The sequence below is a fragment of the Mixophyes fleayi genome, chromosome 1 (assembly GCF_038048845.1).
Source record: "Mixophyes fleayi isolate aMixFle1 chromosome 1, aMixFle1.hap1, whole genome shotgun sequence".
Classification (NCBI taxonomy): domain Eukaryota; kingdom Metazoa; phylum Chordata; class Amphibia; order Anura; family Limnodynastidae; genus Mixophyes; species Mixophyes fleayi.
In genome coordinates, this window is record NC_134402.1 from 315640261 (window position 1) to 315662266 (window position 22006).

Below are 22006 nucleotides of genomic sequence, written 5' to 3' on the forward strand. Positions count from 1 at the left end.
ACCCCCATCTCCTCCACTCATTCTCCCCTCTCTCCCATTCCCTCAACTGGCTCCTCTTGTGCCTGGTCTGTTTAACCCTCCCTTAGGATGTAATCTCGCTTGAGCAGGGCCCTCTTCCCTCCTGTCTCCTTACCCGTTCTTCTGCTCCGTGTCTATTGCATCTGCCTGCCTGGAGTTTCTGAAGTATTGTATAGTCTACTGTTTGTACTATGTGCGGCGCTGCGGAAACCTTGTGGCACCTAACAAATAAATGATAATAATAATAATAATAATAATAATAATGGAGCGAGGGAAGTCATTCCAGTGGAGGGGGGCAGCCCGGGAGAAATCTTGGACTCTGGAGTGGGAATCTAGAGATCTAGAATGAGATCCTTGGAGATCCTTTATGTGGGTAGGACTATCACGTTTGATAATCACAGGAGGGGTAAAATAAGAATCATATTTGTATATAATGTTTCAATGTCTACCTATATTTGGGAGTCCGGGGAGGAGGAGGGGGTGTCAATGTATACGTGTAGAAAAAATAAGCAGCGAAAAAAATACATTTAAAATTAGGCTTAGAGTCCCAGACGCCATCCATTGAATATTTATGTAGCATCTTAATACTCACTTTAACAATGCAATTTGGGATTTTTAATGGTACCCATGGTTCTATCCACTTCATCAGAGTATGGACTCATTCCTGGATCAACTGTGACTTTCCACAACTTTACGCTTAAGCTGCATTTCCATGTTGCATAAGTCTCTGAGTCTTTTAGTTTTGCAAAGCTCATTCTGGCCCCTGTACTGTGCATTTTTCCCTTGTATCAAATAAAGGACTTTTCTGAAGAATCATCATCATCATCATCAAAGAATCAGCTTCCTTTTATGCCAGGGTATCTCTGCTAACGTTCTTTCGTTTAAGCGCTCCAGCGCATAGTGCTTGGCCCATAACCTATTGGCAGAACTTTTGCTGTCTGTAAGGCGTCAGCAGTGTTGTTTTTGGATGTCAGTCCACATTTAAACTTAGCCAAGTTGTTGGTTTATTTGAACACTTGTAACAGTAATAGTAATGCAGGTACTAACAGGGTTAATGGCTGCAGCAGCAATCAGGTAGTACAACAGTCTTATGCAGGTTATGTATACTGAGCAGTATCCTTATACAGAGACGGAACTAACGAGCTGTGGACCCCGGTGCAGGGAGGAGGGAACCAGGGCCACCCACCCTCTGCATCTGCCATACAGCGGGCCCCATTATCTCCATGGACCCTGATGCATGGCACCTGCCACACCAATGGTAGTTCCGCCACTGCTATACACATATGCAGATTATAAGGGGTGTTGGTACTGCACCTCCGTGCAGTAAAGTTATGACAGCATTGTAACAAGTCTCTCTTCTAGAACATATGCCCCCACGCAGTGCTGTAACTTCTAGCGCCTGGGGCGAGAAAGACAAATGCCGCCCCCCAATTTTAACCAAATGAACCTAAAATATTCCTAAATTGCGCCCCCCTTTAGCAATGCGCCCTGGGCGATCGCCCCTGTCGCACAGTCCTAGTTACGGCCCTGCCCCCACGCAGCTACTAATGCTGCGTCTTCTCTCTACACTGACCACGAAAGAAGCGACACTCCCGGTTTGCTCATGCACATTAGTGTCATGCGTACAGCCGCGCCACTGGCCCACTCCCTGTCCCGCTACACCACCGGGATATAGGAGACGGAGTCTAGCGCTCCTTACTAACACGCTTTAGCCCAAAGAGCTTATCTATATAAAATTCGGTTCAGACAAATTATTATTATCTTTCAGCCAGGCCGACATGACACTTTTATGAGTGAACTTCTGACTATATAAAGTTCAGGCCACAATAATGAAAGATGGTTTGATTGCACCATTGCTGTTGGATTGGCGCTATCTAGATTTCACACACTTCCTGCATATGTGTATGAGTTCAATTGGGAGAAAAGCGCTATATAAATAAAACTTTTATTATTATTAACCCGTACAAGGCACATCAGTATCAGGACATCCTTTTTAGAAATGAATCCTCTGACTTCCAGTCATATAGTTTGCTCCTTAGAAACGCCCATAAACAAAAGGAGTCGTTGTGGTTTGTTTGGTCCTTGGAGCTGACATTACTCCCTGTCAGGAGGCGGTTTGGGTGACAGTTAGTGGTGAAGGGGTTAAGATAAAAGCAGGGAAAACTAGCCCCGCCCACAGTGTATGAGTCGCTCCGAACCCTGGCTGGGCCCAGTCTATAGCAGTTCTGTCCTAGCAGCCATGAGTGAGGACGATGCAGCGGAGCAGAGGGACGCGGCCGAGGACGGCGATGTTGGGGTCACCCCGTTTAACCCCTTCCTGCACGAGTTTCATCCAGAGGGGTTCTGGCAGAAATTCAGGGTGAGTTGCGATAAAGATAAGAGGGCGTTGTAGGAGGTTCCTCTGTGCACAACATAAACAGTACTTCTAGTGGTGCGTGTCACCCTTTCATTGACTCAGTTCTGGATGGGGAACACTGCAAGACCTGCTAAAGTTCTGCAGTGGGTGGGAGACCGTTCTGTGTACGCAGGGAAAGCAGCATTGCAGAGAGCGGTGCAAAGTAATATATACCTTCATCACATGCACAGTGGTGTCTGCCTGTGTCAGATGTTTAGTGCCTGTGTTTATGGTTTAGACATTTTTTTATATATGCTTTCTGCTAGTTAGATTGTATATTAAAAGAAATTGTACAGACATTCTCATGTCCCCCCATTTTAGATCATATTAAAAAGACTGAATGCAGATCTAAAACTATTTCAAGGTTGAAGCTTGTTACTACACACAGAGATAAAGGTATTGTTAATGTCTTTGGGGTGTACAGTGTCTTGTTCAGCTTCAATTACGGTGGAGGTCATTTAAGAAGTGCAGCTAAGGCAAACCGCCTTGGTTTAGCACCGGTACGCCGATGGCACATCAAGATGCACACCAACTCTGCGCCATGGAGAGATGCCTCTGCAGCCTAGAAGTGCGTCTACTTGTGTGGAGAAGCGGAAAATCTCCAGAGGTGCATTGTGCAAAACTGTAAACATCACACCAAAGTCCAACCGCCTTCATTATTTTTCCACTAAAATACTCCTCTGTTTAACTCTCATGCTTGGTTTAAATTACTCCATGAGATTTGGGAACTTCATGTCTGCCTTTGTTATACAGTATATGGCAATTTTGTGAAACTTCGTCTGATATTGCTTGGAGTGTTTCTGGAAATTCGCTTCTCCACCGAAGTACAACATGGAGGTGCGAAATTGGGTTCATTAAAAGTGTAGGAGGAGTTCCAAAGTCTGACAGCTCTGAGCTTGTGCAAAATGTAAGCCTTTTTGCGAAGGGGAATTACATGCTCACCTCCCCATAGTAAAGTGACACCCTTAAAATGTACCCACCCCTTTATCTCATTTCAATAATATTGCCTCACAAAAGGAAATCTTGTTTTTGCACTGCTAAGCAAATGAGGCTAAGGACTGGTGTGCCTTTCCCAAACTTTGTAAAGAACTCCTTCTCTCCACCCTATATTTCACCCCATTGCCTCTGCAAACTTCTGCACCCCTACAAACTCTCCCATTGTGCATTGTTAGCCCATGTGCGTTGGTGCATTTTTCAGGCGTAATTGCTTAAATCAATGGTGGGTTCAAATTTGCTTTTGGACTGAACAGCTATTTGCTTCTAAGTGACCTCTGGTGTTTTCATTGTACATATTTCTTTAATGCCAATCAGTTTGTGCTGCAGGGGTGCTGTGTACACATTTTGTGCTTTAATACAGTCATTAATTCAGCTATATTTATATTATATATATTTCATTAATTCACTTGTGGCTATTGTTAACAGCAATGAGAGTCACCAGATGGGGACGTCAGGGCACTAATAACTACAGTCATGCAGACTCCTATGCTTTGCTGCCTAGTAATGTACATAAATTCACAGGAGTAGTTGTTTAAAATAGACCTATGGATCTTTATCATGCTGTCATGAGTTTGAGAGCTGTGTTTAGCCCCTGGGTCTTGACTTATTTGGGCTACAGCTATATATGACTGGTTTTCCTCTCATAGGCACCATTTATTAACAGCCGCATAAAATGAAAGATAGTTTTCAATCCTTATCGCATTGATAAGGATTGAACTATTTCTCATATTTATTCAAAAATTTAGTCACAAAAAACTGCTGTTCCTGTGAAGTTAAAAACTTACCTTTCCACTGCCTCTTCGTTCCCGAAGCTGCTGTACGATCCATAGAAGCATTGTGCGCATGCTCCGTCTGAAAACTTATCTGCACTTCACTTTTGCAGAAAGCGGAGTGTGACAGGGAGGGAGCATGTGATCTTTCCACACATGCGCCGTAAAGCTCTGCTCTTCGGAGCAGAGCTGAACAGTGTTGAAAAATAGCGATGTACTGTTGATAGATGAGGCAAATACTTCAATTGGCGTCTATTCCTCGAACTGCTGTTTTCAGGGAATAGACGCCGATTGAAGGTTTAATAAATAGGCCCCTTAAAATGGCCAAAAGGTGGTAATTTAAGAACAACCTGACTTTTTAATTTAGGTCATTCATAACTATTTATGTATTGCCCAACAAAACTGCCTTGTGTTCTGTTCACCTTAAACATGGCCTCTGTCCCAGAGCTCTGTGACAAGAAGACAGCAGTGTTTGTGAGTCTGTGTAAGAGGCCTAACTGCTCATTAGTAACCAGGGAAACATGAGAGTTCTGGCTTCTAACATCTCTGTTTATACAAATAACATTGTATATACTATTTATGACAACCAGGAATGCTTACAGAAACATATACTAGACCAGGGTTTCTCTTTTTTTTTTTTTTTTTTTTTTATATCTATATCTCCCCATGTGATGTTAATGTTTACCAAGTACACTCTAAGTAAGTACTCCTTAATCTGAATTTAAAGTATACACCTTTATATTTCTATATTTTAAAACTACCCATTCACATTACTTTTCTATATTTTTTTTTTTACTGAGAACGGTTATTTTATTTTGAATTATATTTAAAAAACTGAGGTACCTAACCCTTGAACATATCTGGGGTACATGAGAACATAAGTAGTAGAAGCCAGACCACATTGATCCATCTTGTATTCTGATCTTATATATAACATTCTCTGCAGAGCTACTTGTTTGCCAGCAGTATATTTTTGGATCTGTGCCCTGCTTAAAAAGAACTGCGTGTGAGTGAATTATAATTAAATGTATAATATTTACATTTGAGTTCTTGTTTGAATTATAGCAAAGAAAGCACAGAATTGTTATGTTTCACCTTATCAATTCTCCTAATTGTATGCTTATACTTCTGGTAACAATTCTGCTCTAAATAGTCTAATGTTACAGATCCCAATTGTTTTCGAAAGTCAGGTCTTTGAAAAATTCCTGACAGATTGAAAGCCATTTGTGTGCATTATTGGGAGCTCTCTAATTATGCTGACCATGAGATACTTTTACAGTTTGAAGTCTGTAATAGCAATGTTGTATTGATCTTGAGGAAAAGATCAAGTATGTGAAACAGCAGAAAGCCAGAGAAGAACTTGAGTAGAGAGATCTGGACAGAGTGAGCTTGAGAATTTAGCCTCAAGTCTGAAACTTTGTGTGATATCTAAAGTTCACAACTAAATAATGTTTGTTGACCTTGTTCAGACTGGACTTCATTCAGCAAACAGATCCTTTTAGTTACTATCGCAACGGCCTATGGTCCGTCATCGTTTTCTTATTTCCATGTACATGTGTACAGGCTACCATTTTTAGTATAGCGATCAATGATTTCTATTCCAAGCTCCATTAGCACTCTTCAATGTGGACTGAACAGAGTGCAGCTCAATCACAGACAGTCATCTATTATTTTTTTTCCTGTATAATTTCTGTTTTGTTTTGCGTATGCAACAAGTCATTCTGAATAATACTTATCTATCTAAATGGGCGAATAGAGGAAAGTGCCGCACTAGATCTATATCAATAAATATAATTGTTTCTGTTAGCTCACAGATCTTAGGATATCTTCATCCGTATATTTTAAACATAATATATTATAGGGGAGATGCTACCACTTTAAACGGTATGAATTCACAGAGGGAAAAAGAGCATTTATTATATAGTGGTGCACAAACACTGAAGAATCTACATTTTATTTCATGTAACTTAGACTATCTAACAAATGAGAGCATAAGTAATAGCTCTTTAATCGTTCGCTACTAAGGGTCTAACTATCACTACATTTGTTCACCATTGATTCTTACTTTGAAAACACATTACAACATACTATTCAGATAAATATTATAATAATGAGACTACTCCCAACGTACGTTTTGTTTTTTAACTCTACACTTCACAAATTTTAAGAATTTGCTGATAAACTATTTTTATGTAGACAATATTAGTTTACATTTTTAATAAAGGTAAGTATGTTTTTATTATTAATAATAATAATATTATTATTATTATATTATAAGCAACATGAAATAAAATTTAGATTGTTCAGTGTTTGTGTACCACAATATAACCATTGCTCTTTCTTTCCCTCTGTTATCTACCTATATGTAAACATTCAAAACCGTTATCTTCGCACCTTTTAATCACTTCTTACTGTAAACGTGGTAAAGCTGTAAAGTTATAACTACTTATCATATAGCCGTTATAGGTTTCTTGATAGCTAAAAAAATATAAGTGATTTGGGAAGCTCTTTAAAGCATGCATGTGAAACTGATTTATTAGGGGCTGCTTTCAACTCCTCAGTCTTTCCTTTTACTTTCAGATTAATTGCCTATATTTGTGGGATCTTGAATTAGCTGCATTATTTGATAGTTGAGTTTTTGGATTCTGATGCTTTTTTTGTTTTAGTTCAAATGTGGGGAGAAACATTTGTATCTCATTCCCCAAAACCCCAGCCTAATTATTATCAATTTAGGTTGTAAATGAATAAAGATCAGGATTATAAGGGTATATTATATGCACAGTCTGTTGTAGAATTGCATTTATCAGGTTTGCTAGTACTGGAGGTCATTAATGAGGCCCAAATAGCCAAAGGTGCAGCCCAGAATCAGCTTTGTTCACGCCATGCGCCTCAACTTACGCATAGATTTTCACCAATGCTGTTAGGTTTGCGAATAAACTCAGTGGTGCTTGTTTGCATTTGCTAATGGGAATAATTGGGGGAGTGAAGGCATTGGCGCACAGGTGTTTACTTTTGTGGAGCAATGCAAAAACTAGATTTAATTTTTGTGGATCAAGGTTATCAAAATGTGATACAGGGTGGGGAGGGGACAGTCCTTGTTGTGCAGAGTTGGGAAAAGGACTTGAATTTTGCATCATCTCAGAGCCAGCGGTCTCATATTATACTTTTAATTGGACACCTTTTGCACCTTCATCTTCACCACAAAATGCAGCCTATCAATTCGCTAGATACCAGTGATGTCAATGAGGCACTTTGTGATGTTACTTTGTGATGTGATGTCACAGATCCTCAGTGAATTGATAGGCTTGATTTACATTGGCTCAGCCCACATGTGTCATTCTCATTCCTACTCTTACCGCTTGGCCTCTTAGAAACCGCCCCTCCCCCATGAACTGCTTATTCATGTAAATAGAAAGCTTGTTGGGTAGGGCATCGGCGCACTCTCTGTTCCAAGTAGGGTACTTGAGTGGAGTGAAAGTGTAGCCATTGGGTATACGTGTGGACCCAACAAATGGTGCATCCATGGTAGCTACAATTTCATTTTTCTTGCATTAATTAATTGAGGTCAAACCAAACTAAAATTTTAGTTTTGGGTGGAGTTTTTCTTTAATAGTTCGAGAGAAAGCAAACTTACAGGAAATGGTATTTATTGTTATTGTTTTATTGTTGTACATTGCTTGTAGCTACCCAATTTTGTTGTTTTACATAATTAACTGTTAGCAGATACCCAGCGTTTTTTGTTGTTTTTTTTATCCATAATTGATTTAAATGCTCTTAACATTTCCAGAGAAAGCATCATCAGGAAACAGTATTGTGAGAGTCTATAATTCCGTGTTGTTGCAAAAACAGTGTACTCATTCCTAACAAACCTGCATTATGCCTGTAGCAATCTTGTTTGTGAGGAAAATTCTCCACTCTTAATAATTATCTTCATTCTCTTAATTCTGTTGTTCATGTGACCAGTATCATACACATGCATGGGCTACATCATGAAACATGTCCTCTACTACAGTCCTGCTTGGTAAAACCTCATTTGATTTCATTGGTAAAGCACAATATAAAATTGTTTACTTATCTGCCTGTGAATTCTCCAGATTGTTGGTACTACAAACCTCACATGACCCAAGTCATCCAGGACGTATGGTTCTAATGTTGATTTTCCCACTTCTTTTCTGATTGCCCTTACCTGCATATGAACAATGTTTTTTTTTTACATGAATTATTTGTCCCTCCCGCTGTACTTGCACCAGCCCAAATTTTTGGTCATGCTGCGTTATAATTACAGGTGATGGGACTCCTGAGATTCCTGTGTTATCTACACATATACTTAAAACAACCATTGTCCTAAAACCAATTTAAGTATGTTTGAAAACATTAGAGGTTGCGTAATTCCACATGGGAAAAAAAAGGTAGTTACTTTACCGAAGTTGTAAACGCAGACAACAGGTACCACAACAGCTTTAAACTAAGTGATGTAATTTCCGGCTAGATGTTAATACTGACAGGTGTAAAGTCTGACATAATAAAAGTAGACTTTTTGAAATCGTGACATACCATAATTGAAACAATCCCACATCCCGACACTGACGTTACAAGTAAGGCCTGATGTTATTAAATGGTGGACCTGGCAGCTGTATAATGTACAACCCTTTCATATAAAACATTATACAGCCCCCAAGTCCTTGCATTACCCCTTTAATAACATTTACACCTGTCGCTATTAACATCTAGTCGGAAATTACAACTCTGTTTTAAACTGTAGCTGTACCTGTTGTCGGAGTTTACAACCCGAAAAAAGGATAATGCTAATCCAACATTGTTGTGTGTTTGAGGCAGATACACTGTGCCTGTTGGTATAGTCCAGTGTTGGCTAACCTGTGACACTCCAGGTGTTGAGAAACTACAAGTCCCAGCATACCCTTCCAGCAATAAGCTGCTATATATTAGCAGCTATATACGGAGATGGTCCGTGTATTCCTCGTCCCTCCCTGGCTGCTCTTTCACCCTCTTTTCTCCCTCTTCTCCACCCCACCCCCCCTTAGCAGAGACTAAGCCTTCCCTCCCCTCCTTTCCCTTACATGAGCTCCTCTTTTCCCACCCCCCCCTCCCTTACTATTTCCCTCCCTTAAAGCAGATAACCCCGATGACATGTAGTCTTTAGTGGGCTCACTTCAGGAGTTCTTGGGGTATTACAGAACAAAATCAATTACTATTTACAGGACCTCAATGTCACCTTCATTATTTCTGTAAGTATGTTTCTTCATAGATATCCTGTTGACATATACAGTACATAAAGGGATCATACAAATGATCCCTATTTCTTTTCTGTACCCGCATATCTCATGTTGAAAATGAACAGATTTAAAAATACAAATCAACAACATTCCGTCCCCTCGGTCAGTCGTCCGGAAAACCTCTGCCTCTATCGGGGCTTGTTAGTGTGATCATGAGATGACTGCACCCATAGTGGGGCTTGTTAGTGTGATCATGAGATGACTGCACCCATAGTGGGGCTTGTTAGTGTGGTCATAAGATGACTGCACCCATAGTGGGGCTTGTTAGTGTGGTCATAAGATGACTGCACCCATAGTCATCTTCCAATTTAACTTTCTGTCATCTCCGATAATGTTTCTCTTCATTTCAGGAAGATTTGGAATTACCTTCAGCTCACACGCTATTCTGCCAGTTGCCTATGATGGGTTGCAATATCACAGCATGACTGGGCTCTCTGAATATTTTGAGAAAACTAATAAACTTTTTGTGCAAGTGGGTGTCTCGTAGACTAGCTGTCTATTCTTGTAATCTGTGGTTTGCATAGTTCTGGCTTCAGGCCTAGAAAACCAATTAGCAGCATGTTTATATTGATTTGAGTAGGACTTCCTATGAAAGGGGCCACATCCTCCCCATGTCTCTCCCTTTCAGTGTCACAGTACAGTCTTTTTAACCCCTGCATGAGTAGAGGTACTTCGTACCTTGGTGATCACACCATATTTAACAGTTTTGTGATGTGCTTGTAAAAGTGAGAATATTTGTAAGTTATGCACTAAAACTTCAGGTTTTTTTTTTTTGGTTTTTTTTTGTTATTGGTGGCATAAATAACTTAATTTAAAATGCAATTTACAGAGAACAGGCAAAAGTAGTAGCAAAAAATGCACTCATCCACGAGTCATCATTGGTGACTCAAAGTAATCATCTAGTTCACCCAAGTTTTAGGTATGTCAAACTTGTGTACGTTATGGAAGATGTGTTGGAGTTATAAGCCCTATAATAAATTATACTTTTATTAATCTTTTTTTAATGCATTGAATTGATCCCCCTTTGCTGCTATAACAGCATCCACTCTTCTCGGAAAGATTTCCACCAGATTTTAGAACATTGCTGTGGGGATTCGCTGTGGAGCATTAGTGACGCTGGTACTGATGTTGGGCGATAAGGCCTGGCTCAAATGATTGATTTTTTTTTTTTTAGACTAAATTCTGGAAACCATATTTTGATAGACCTCCCTTTGTGCACAGGGGCATTGTTATGCTGAAAGAGAAAAGGGCCTTCCCCAAACTGTCACACAATTAGAAGCAAACAATTATAATACTCCATCCTATGACAGTGTCACCTTGAAAGTCACTGAACTATTTTGTACGATCCATTTAACTGCTGATGTTTGGCTATAGGGATTGCATGGCTATATGTTCAATTTTATTTTATTATTTTTTTTTATGTACCTGTTGGCAATGGATGTGGCTTATATGGCTAATCGCACAAATTAGAAGAGGTATCCACATACTTTCAGTCCTATAGTGTGTATATAGTGTAACAAAAGGAGGCATTTAGCTGGCAATATGGAGAGAAAGCAGTGAAGTAGAGTAAAACATTTGTGCAGTAATGCACCTAGATTGAATGTAAAGACCTATGTATGAAAAGCAATAGTTTAAATTTGGTTTAACTTACATGACTTGAAATCCTTGTTCTCAGCAAACAGACAGGGTGTTTCTGTTTGAATTACAGATCCAGTGATGGGCGTTTCCTTTTAAAGAGAAGGTGGGTGGGTGTGTCACCTGTCCATCAAGCTAAGGCTGGGGGAGGAGCATCATGTATAAAAGCTTGTTTATATCATTTGTGCACTGAGATCAACGCTGGGTGAGCTGGCTGGTCTTAAGAGAGCTGAGCTATGTCTAGCTAGCGTTTAGGGTCTCCAAGTATTGCTGTGAAATCTGTACGGTGTCAAAACATTTACCATCCTGACAATAAAACTACATAAAAAGGAAGAAGTTGTTCGCGTGTGCCTCAGCAGTAGCGGGCTCTTGCCACAATAGTTTGGGCTTGGGAACAAAATGGGATCCAAGATAAAAAGGAGCAGACTTCATTGTGAAACCTGTTGGGTTACATTCTTTGTATTTCGAATTTTTAATCCGTTAAATTTGATTAATCAAATAGAATATTACTATTTGCATCTGGCTCTGCTAAATCTTGTTGGCCATATGACATTTGCTTACTGTGCTGTATTTCCTACCTTTTTGTTTTTACAGTTCTACGTGCTGGGCCCAGTTCTATTTCCTTTGCGTTTTCTATTGGCCGCCATTTTCCTCTTTCTCATGTGGCCAATTGCTGCACTTCGAGTGGCTGGGATGACTGAGGAAGAGCTCAGCCGGCCAATAAGACACAGACGCACGTAAGTCCAAAGATGGGCACTGTGGGAATAGTTGAAGTGTTTAAAGGTATTTGTCCTTATTATACAGTGAGGCATTGATTTACTCCACTCTCTTCCCTTTCATTCTTCATTCCATGTGTCTCCTTTCCTTATGCACATAGCTTTCTACATCACCTGATTTACCTTCTGAGCCGAACTATGTTCTTCATGTGTGGCTTCCACTGGATCACCATCCGTGGCCGCCGGGCCTCCAGCTCTGAGGCCCCACTTCTGGTTGTCGCCCCTCACTCCACCTTCTTTGACCCCATTGTTACTGTGGTTTGTGACCTCCCATCCGTTGTGTCCCGGGTGGAGAATCTCAACATCCCTGTGATTGGAGGTGAGCAGATTAATTATCCTTTACGAAAAGCCCTGTGTTGTTTTGATGAACATATGCTTGTATACAAATGTTTAGGCACACCTGGTTTCAATGAATCATTAGATAGGCATTTGTATATACTTAAAGGTATATGTTTCTGCAGCTTTTATTGTGAAAGTACTGTTTATTTGCTGATTTTTAACAGATTTTGCATGCCAAAAAGTTTAGGCACTGTTCCAGTTGAAGGATAATGCATCCATAAAGGTAAATTAAAGGCACCACATGGGGCCCCCATCAGACAGAACTATGGGGGCTCCATTCCTTGTATTTTTACTTAAGCTCTGACAACCTGTAAAAGGAGAGGTACAAACAACGTTGTGTTCGTTTCTAACATAGGTGCTGATTGGACACGGCTTTCTAGACCATTTTAGGGGTGAACAAATACACTGACTCCTGTCTCTTCTTGACTGCCTGCATTTACTAGCCGTGGGCATCTCTGCCATTGTGTAGGAATAAAGAGAATTTCTTTTTAGACTACATCCACATGGATGATGGGTTGTGTTTTTTTTGTTTGTTTTTTTTGTGTGCATTTTAGCTGAGCATAAGAACACACAAGTTTGCAGGAGTGTTGAAATTATCCTCGCACAGCTTTTGAGGCAAATGTGACTTAAAGAAACATTCATGTTGATGGGTAATTAGGCATTAACATTTATAGAGAGAGGTTTAACTTTGTAGAAGTTTTCAGAGTTTCACCAGGAGTGCCTAAGGTTTTGCACACAACTATCTTCTTCCTTTCAAAGTTACACTACCTGTTATTCAAATGGAATGTTACTAGTTTTGTCATGTCTCCCTCAGCTCTGCTTCGATTCAATCAATCTATTATGGTGTCCCGACATGACCCAACATCACGGAAAAAAGTGGTGGAGGAGGTGAAGAGACGAGCAACCTCCCGTGGGGAGTGGCCTCAGGTGCAGTTTGTTGATTTACACGCTAGAGCTTATCAGAGACTATTGTGTAGGTCTCTAACAGTTCTCTTTCCTACCTTTCTGTATGTTATATGTTTTGTCCTTTTTTGTTTCTGTAGGTTTTGTTTTTCCCAGAGGGCACAAATGGTAATGGCAAAGTATTATTGAAGTTTAAACCAGGTAAGTAGATGCCTCAGGGGGTGCACCAGCTGGCACTTGGGGAAAGCGGGTTTTCTCGCTTGCCTGGTCACCATTGCCTTATCTTGCAGGTGCCTTTGTGGCGGGAGTGCCTGTTCAGCCAGTGTTGATGAGATATCCCAATAGACTGGTGAGTTGAATGATAAGAGAGAGAACATCAGTGTTTTTTTTTTTTTTGTTTTTTAATGACAATTTCTCTTTGTTGGCTTACCCAGTTTTCAAACATTTGAAAACATCTAGTGGGATTCTTTTGACTTGTCATACAATGCATGGAAAAGAACTGAACCTCTTCCCTTACATAATCGCAAGCATATTATGTCCATACATTTCTATTTCATTGTCACTAATTTGCTAATCAATGTCTTCATTTATCTGCAGCCAGCAACAATTTGGACATGGAAAGGAAATGGGGTGTAAGTAAATTGCCCAACTACCTGTTATATCGTTTGGGTCTTGGGTATTTTGACATAATTATAAGTGAATAGAGGAGTAGTCATGACCACAATTTCTTCCTCTGCTCTTGTTGAATGTTTCACCCAATTACAGCTTCCCATTATGCTGGCCATATATGTGCTGATACTTTTAGCCAGTTTGGTTTTTAAGCGAATTGGGAGCTGCAAATGATTACATATAAATTTCCCCACAAAGTGTCGGCGTTGGCAGAATTGTGATCCAAAATGTGTCTAAGAATTGAGTCCACTGACTGCATCCCACAGGACGTCTGCTCTGGATTCTTGAGCCTGGTTTTGGGTTTCTGAATGTTGGTCACATTTTTTGATTGACGTCGGCTATTTATGAAAACTTTGGGTTTTGCGAAGTAACCCGCTCTATATACTAACATCTATTTTTATTTTATTAAATATGAGCTATAAAAACATTTACAACTCCCCCCCTCCCCCATCACCAGTAGGAACCGCTGTAAAGATGGTGCACAAGGGGTTGTTAGGGTGCAGGATGTCACTTGCAGCACTCATGATCTCCATCTCTGTAGCTGACCAAACAGACATGCCCTATGCAATTTGAAATAGGATTTGGATTCACCGGATATTGGTGTGTGTGTGTGGCCGTAATTAGTCCCAGATTTATTTGTGTGGTGAAATAACTGGTTGTCCAGCATAAACTCTAGCCTCTGTTTTTGCATGTTCTTTTTATTTTTCTTTGTCTATAGCAGTCCTTCCCAAACCCAGTCCTCAGGCCCCTCTAACAGTGCATGTTTTCCACATATCCTTCCTGGAGCACAGGTGTAGTCATTACTGACTGACACATTGTAACAGAATCACAGGTGGTACTAATTACGTCACTTGTGACCTGGAAAACCTGCACTGTTAGGGGTACCTGAGGACTGGGTTTGGGAGAACAGTGGTCTATATGTTCCTTGTTTTCTCTTTCTCTTTAAAAACATACTATAAGTGTGTTTATTGTATGGTGTTACGGATACTGTGTGTTTAATTGAAAAGTCATTTGCCATTTGTATTTTTTAATTCCCAGTATATTTCACTTCTTGGGGACAAATCCATACTGAACCCCATGTACATCTATCTACACAGCAATAGATTTTATTGTGCAGCAGTTGCTTAATATGGAATGGATAGGGCTGTAATGGTTAGGGTAAACAGGTGTAGTTATCCATTGTCATATGTAGTTATTTCTGTCAGCTGTCTGAATTCAACACACCAGCACTTAATGACACCACTACCAGTTGTCGCACACAGCTGGTGGCAGTGGCAGGATAAGGAGGAGTTGGTGTCAGTAGACTGAGAGGCAGCAGTATCCAGTGATCACTAGAGGAGGAAGCTGGCCTGTTTGTGCAGCTGATCAATATATTATTTAGTGAAGATAAATAGATACCCTAAGCAGCTATATTTAGTGTTACAGTTCCTGCTCTGAAAAGTGTAGGGGGTATCTTTGCAATAACCAGTTTTACACCCCTCTGGTCCTAATTTAATGATTACATAATTCATAAGACCCCTGTACATTGTGCAGAAAAGCAAGTTAAAAAATAAACACACCCACACACCTTAAGCCAGCCACACACAGTAAGATCCCACTGGGCAGACCATTGAGCAACAGAATCAGTTTGACCACACACCTGCACATATACAGCCACAGGTTGTGCAACTCTGATGTACTGTTTAGGCACAGAAAAGTATGAGTCTGTTTTTGTACTACAGGTTCTTGCTTAATCATCAGCCTATTGTTTCCCATTGACTTCTCTCCCACAACTATAATCTAAAGTAAACAGGGTGGACTTATTCTAATTGTATTACAGCAGCCCCGAGCAGACATAGACTGCTAGTGTGAAAATGTGGCTGTAGCGTTTAGCAGCAATAACTATCACATATAAATATGAATACTATTGATGTATCGTTATGGGTTGTTGTTTTTTTTCTTCAGTTCAGTGATAAGGTTCCTTTTTTAAATTTTAACTCTGATATGTCTACAGATTAAAGGTCCTCTGGCTGACAATGTCTCAGTTTTACATCAACCTGGAGATTGAGGTAAGAGTCTAATTTCCTGTCTGTGCCGGTCTCAGTGCCTGCTGAGTTTTGCTAATTTCCTGACACTGCAAATTGGTTCAAAAACTAGAATAAAAGTCCATGTGCCATTAAATAAAATACTATTTTAGCATAGTTTCCCGTAATAGAGTTAAAATGTATGCTAATGCGGCAACAAGGACATGGTTTAGAGTGTTTTTTTTTAAAATTCTTTGTAAAAGTTTCTAGGAATGACGCAAATAGAACTAACAAGCAGGCATGGCAATACAGAAATTTTGTGGTTTAGCATTTTTATAAAACTGGTTTAAGTTTACAAACACTTACAATTTTATATAGAATACAATTATTCCCTTTTTAGTAGAAAACTTTAAAATCAACTTTTCTTTGTATACGAGTCTTCTCAATATTTTTATAGAATTTGACGATGAACTTTTAGCACTCTTATGTAATTTTTATGTAGTTTCTTATTGAAAAACTCTTTATACCTATTTACTTATTTTTTTTTTACGTTGCATCATTTGTATAGAACTCCCAATGAGTCTTTCTCTTATTGCAGTTTTTGCCAGTTTATCATCCAACTCCTGAAGAGAAATGTGATCCTGTATTATACGCCAACAAGGTGCAGACGATAATGGCAGAGTAAGTCAGAGGGTGTAAAAGGCTGGCGAGAAGAGCAATGACTGAGGTAGAATGGCAGAATGACTTGGGGTGTGTTACGCAGTACAATTTGGTGGACTGCACAATGGGTGCAATGGAATGCATCAGTTTGTCATCTTTTTAGAGCACTTGGGAAACCAGCAACTGAGTTTGAGTTGATGGGGGATACACCAGTAACGCCTGTTGGACACCTGAAAGTTCCACTGGACCCCAAAATATGGGAACTGGGAAAAATCCTACGGAAGGCTGGGTGAGTGACTTTGCATTGTCTAGATACGAGTCCAATAGAATGTCTAGGGGCATACTAAAGACTAAGGAGTAAATTTATCAAGCAGGATTTTGAGAAGTGGAGATGATGTTTATAGCAACCAATAAGATTCTAGCTATTTTGTGGCATGTACTAAATAAATGCTAACTAGAATCTGGTTGCTATAGGCAACAACCCCACTTTTCAAACCCGCTGGGAACTTACAGCTTGATAAATTTACCCCAAAATGGGGACCGGTGCAGAGCCTGGCTTTCGTAGACTAGAGGTACATATTTCGGCAGCCAATTGGGCTGTTTTTGAACTAATTGTCTGCACATTGCAGCATGTGTGGACACAAATCAATCTTTATTAACATCTAATCCGAAACATTCAGATGTATGATAAGACTTCTGGAAAATACTGTTGGACAATAATCATCACCTCTCTGTGTGATCATTAACCGACTACTAGTTGTACCAGTTGTATGTGGGGCAAATTGGACAAAGATTCAGGTGCTTGGGTTAAGCAGCCAGATCATCCAATGTATAGGCAGTTTAAGACAGAAGATCAGTTACTGAAGTGGAATTTTGATCACCGGACATCTTACTAGTCTAGGGGTGGCCAAAAAATATAGATGGATTCCGCGAAGAGCCAACTTTACCTTTTACATGTTTGTACATATACACATGCAGTACACATACATTGAAAATATATCATAATTTATCATATGCTGCTAAGATTAAAAGAAAATATTGTAGATTGCCAAAATGTGCACAATAACTATCAAGTGTGATCTCCCTGCGTTGTGCAGAGGAGGCCATGTGACGTGGACTCCTGGCTGCTCCCATTCAATTTTCACGTCTGTCAAATTGTGAGTGGCAGACAGGGTTCCACTGCCGTTCTCTTCCTGGCCAGGAGCCACATTTAAATGCACAGAGCCACATTTAAATGCACAAAGCCACATGCGGCTCAAGAACCACAGGTTGGCCACCCCTGTACTAGTCCATTACATGCACATTTATTATAAGGAGGCCTAGTAAATGTTTTTGATGGACTAATAATGTCTCTTCTCTAGAGCAGGATGACTCAGTGGACAGATCATGAGCATGGATCCTTTAATGAACAGCTATGTCCGATAAGCACAGCAACCAGTACTTTAGTTGTACATAAAACCCGTCACATGTTTTTAATACTGGAAAAATAGGATTTGGTTAAACTACATTGTATTAAATAAACCGTTTTAGTTCTAGAATTGAAATGAATATTTTCCCATCATCCACAGGTTCTCATTTGACAGTGTGCAGGGATTAATTGATCTCTGTCTGGAAGGGGTTTGTTCTCGTGTGGGATTGGATGAGCTGGCAGAGAAGCTGGGTCTCACACAGAGTGATGTCATTTCTCGAGTGTTCAGTTACTTCCACAAGGTGAGGATGCTGGTGCTATTACTGTGCACAATGTAGGGCAGATTGTTGTTTAATTTCCTGTTACATATGAGAGGCTATTTAGAAGTACTATAAGCTAGCATCACATGTTCAGTGTATCTGAGAAGATTCTGTGTTGTGAGATGCATTGAATGCTGTGATTTACTTCTGTGTGAGACAATGAATAATGGAATTGTGGCAAGGCGGAGGCCGCATGTTGGAATTTATTTTTTAAATTGTGAAATGTAACTCACTCAAGTGACTATTTGAATTTACTATAAAGCTGTTTTGGAGACCAAACACTAATACCGCATCCAATGTGTTGCAGTTTGTAAACCCCTAAACCGCTTTTGGTTCAGGCCGAACCACGTTGTAAAACGCTCAGTGGGACGGGTCCCAAAAAATGATCGGGCCTCGCATTTAGAGAGTACCATCTAAATGTAGAATGGCACTGGGCCTCTCCTTTAATCCTGGCTGGTGGGTACCAGGCGGTTACTTCTCAAAATATAGTGCGTGGTCCTGTGGCACTACAAGTGCGAGCATGCACAGGAGAGTGCGCTACAAGTGTTGGCCTTGTTCCTAATAAAAGAAATAATAATGCCGTGTTCCTAATTAAATAAATGATAATGTCCCCAGTAGTGTTAAATTCAATAGCAATGCACTCTTGTAAAATTAACAAATTAATTTTGCCTCCTTAATGTAGAAATGAATATGGCCCCCATAATATATAATTAAATGTTGCCTTTGTAATAACTACATACAAATTTGGCTTGGGGGGAGCTCTAATGTGGTTGGGCACACTCCCCTGGAACAAATTATCCAAGTGATTTACAGGTATCCTTAGCCTTTTGTTGTGTAATTGGTTCTACACTTAATTGTTTCACAGTTTTAAGTAAAAATTTTCACAATGCAATCATATTGGATTCAATCTTATGTTAATCATTTTTTTGAAGATATCATTCAGAGATATAAATTTTAACACTAATTTCTAAAACCGTTGTATTGCCCTATGTTTGGGTGGATTGAACAGTCAAAATTAATCTTGTATTTTTTTTTTTGTTCTCTAAATTATCAGATTTGTCTTTTTTGTGTTTGTACAAATTGTTCAATGAGAAATTATTTTGTAAAGAGATTTCAGTTAAAATTCCTACAATTATTGCGTGTTGGGCAGCATAACTTGACATTCCTAATTCAAGGAAATGTTGCCCATATTTGAAATCGTGTACTTTGTATGTCATTGTGTCTATCCTCAGGATGCCAGTGGGATGATTGATTTTCGAGAGGTCTCGCTAGTTTTAGCCGCTCAGGATGCCACGCGCTCTGCGGAGGAGTTGGCAAAGCTTGCTTTTGATGTGAGTGAATGTCATTCTCTGGGCACCTTAAATATCAGATGTTTTCTTGAGCTCCAGAGAAATTATTTGCTACCAGGAATGTGTGCAAAGGATATACCCTACACTTACATCTGTCACTTTCAGTACCAGTTTAATTTTACCTGTGTCCAGGTACCTCCTCCTGTACTTCACTAATGCTCTCCTCCTTTCTCATCCAGCTTTTTTCTACCTGTGATGCTGATGGCTGCTTTCTGCTCTCTGCTGATGGGTTTTCCTCCATCCTGCGCTCACTTGTGGGTTCACCTCCTGCAGAAAGTGGCAAAATATACACAGAGCTGTGTCCCCATGAGTCTTGTGGCCTTACCCAAGGTGAGAAATTGTAGGGACTTGAAAGGAAACCACAGGGGTGCAAGGATTATTATCTGGCATTAGGGTTGATTTGTGGACACACGTTATACTGCCATTGAGATTGTGTTATATAGCTGTTTATTAAGGAGCTGCAATTATGTCTTACAGTATAAATGTACTAAAGTAATTTATCTAACTTCACTGTTCTTAGCAAATTGTTCATTACTAGACTATTTTGCACAATAGCATACTAACAAAGTAAACTGAGGCAGACACACAGCATAATCCATATATCTACAAACAAGAAAAAGAGGAGTGCTGTAACAGATAAATATCAAGTTTAATAAAAAATTCCATATATAGCTGACCACTTTATTCAATTTAATTCAACTTTTAAAACCAATTTTATTTTTTTAGATGGATTTCTGAGATTTGCTATCCGCCACCCTTGTTATCGTCACCTCTTCCTGTTTTATCTGCGCCCTCCAGCATCTGGACGTAGAAAGCCATCACGTGTTCAGCAGAATGGGGGCTGTGCCGGGAAGTACACTCCTGGGGACCAGCTTAAGTTAGATTGACACATTGAGGGTGGGGGGTTTTATTGGGGCTTGGGGTGGTGGGGAGGGTCACTCCAAAGGTTTCTTGGCAAAGGAGAGTTTTTATGGCTAATATAGTTTTGTGCCCAGTTGCTCTGTCCCCAGAAGGAGGGAAATACTCTACAGTATTTGACCTGATGCATTATGGGGAGGATGAAGTTGGATTCACAATAGGGGGGATTTCCTTTAATGGTGGTGGGCCAAGAAGCTAGGTGCAATAGATTTAATGGAAAATGTAAATCTGCATGTTTATGATGGAGGAGCAAGGATTCCTGGCTTTCAGAAAGAGACATTTTTTTAAAGGACATGCACTGAAAGGGGTGGGGTAGAACTTGGTAAATATATGTTGAAGGAGCAATATTCTGCATGTTTGTAGCCTGGATAGGTGCAGGTGCAGATTGGGGGGTGCCGTTCATACCCCGTATATCTCAGCTCTCAGGGACACAGCCTCCCTTCCCCAGAGAATTTTAAATTTTTACCTTTATTTGGACATTTTAATTCTGATGGTCCCCATGTATTACTGCTCTTGTCACTGTTCTGAATGATATTATAATTATTTTTCATAAATAGCACAGTGTATTGTTGTTATTGTCTATTGGCATAGCTTTATTTCTCTAAAGCCAAGAACATATACATATGATTATCCCAGTGTACAAAATTCATTTGAATGTTCCAAGGTTGTCAGTTGCACATTAGGGTTCTAGAAGCACTCACTACAGAAGGTGCTAACTTTTGGAAATATATCAATTTTTATTTATTTTATTTTTTTTAAACTCATAGTGGCATATTCAATTGTCCGCGGGATTGCCGAAAAATCCCGCGGTCCGCGCAGGATTACCGTAATAACGGTAATCCTGTGCGGAAAAACCGTTAATACGGTAATTCAGGGAGCTGCAAGCTGAAATCCAGCGTGAGATTACCGTATTAACGGTAATAGTTTTTCTGCGCTCGATCCCGCGGACAATTGAATACCCCCCATAGTTGTAAACAAGTTTACAAATATACACCAGTTTTACTAAGACTATATGGAAAAACAGAAAAATAAAACAATGAGCAACCATTGATATTTGCAGTACTTTTATAAAGCACTAAACAAAAAAACTGGTTTACTTCATTAACAAACTAAACAGCTAATCGTTTAGAATAAATTGTGTAGAACAAAATATTTTTTTCAGAATTGATATATGAAACACGGTTTAAAGTAATTATGGATACCTTATGTAATAGTTCTGCTATGGGACATACACTATAGCAGAAATATCTCTACTAATTGATGTTGGTGCATACAATAAAATGAGTAATCGCATAACCTTATTTACTTCACGATTCAAGCATTGTGCAACATGAAAACTCTACCCTGGCTGCACCACTCATTTATGTCTGATACAGTAGTGTTTACTGGAAGCAGTGATAACATCTAATAAAGCAGTAGAGCACTTCCCCGCCCCGTTTTGTCTTGTAGCCACTGTGTACCGGCTGGGGGGCAGCAGGCAAAGGCTAAGTGGGCCGCTGATGGCCCGCCATCTGTTGTTGCCCACCACTGCACTAGATTGTTTAAACCAAATT

General features: G+C 39.8%; 1 protein-coding gene across 3 annotated transcripts; it reads left to right on the top strand.

The window, feature by feature from the left end:
- The first annotated feature begins 2183 nt into the window (after window positions 1-2183).
- Window positions 2184-21009, top strand: LPCAT4 (lysophosphatidylcholine acyltransferase 4). 3 transcript variants are annotated; one of them, XM_075212547.1, is made up of 15 exons: window positions 2189-2377; window positions 2735-2809; window positions 11703-11845; window positions 11986-12203; window positions 13038-13150; window positions 13267-13327; window positions 13417-13475; window positions 13724-13758; window positions 15789-15843; window positions 16397-16479; window positions 16622-16747; window positions 18027-18168; window positions 19419-19517; window positions 19715-19865; window positions 20262-21009. In XM_075212547.1, the coding sequence occupies exons 3-15, from the start codon at window positions 11769-11771 to the stop codon at window positions 20420-20422; spliced, it is 1380 nt and encodes a 459-aa protein (XP_075068648.1). In that variant the 5' UTR covers window positions 2189-2377; window positions 2735-2809; window positions 11703-11768; the 3' UTR covers window positions 20423-21009. The 3 variants fall into 3 exon arrangements, with proteins under 3 accessions (XP_075068640.1, XP_075068631.1, XP_075068648.1); XM_075212530.1 differs by lacking the exon at window positions 2735-2809 and having other exon boundaries at window positions 2186-2377; XM_075212539.1 differs by lacking the exons at window positions 2735-2809; window positions 19419-19517 and having other exon boundaries at window positions 2184-2377.
- The last annotated feature ends 997 nt before the right edge of the window (window positions 21010-22006 follow it).

Bases quoted from the DNA above. Each gene is read 5' to 3' on its own strand.
- LPCAT4 (XM_075212530.1), top strand. From the start codon at position 2,201: ATGAGTCGCTCCGAACCCTGGCTGGGCCCAGTCTATAGCAGTTCTGTC. The intron at 16,480-16,621 runs GTAAGTCAGAGG...TCATCTTTTTAG, and splicing joins GTGCAGACGATAATGGCAGA to AGCACTTGGGAAACCAGCAA. The intron at 19,518-19,714 runs GTGAGTGAATGT...TTTCTCATCCAG, and splicing joins TGGCAAAGCTTGCTTTTGAT to CTTTTTTCTACCTGTGATGC.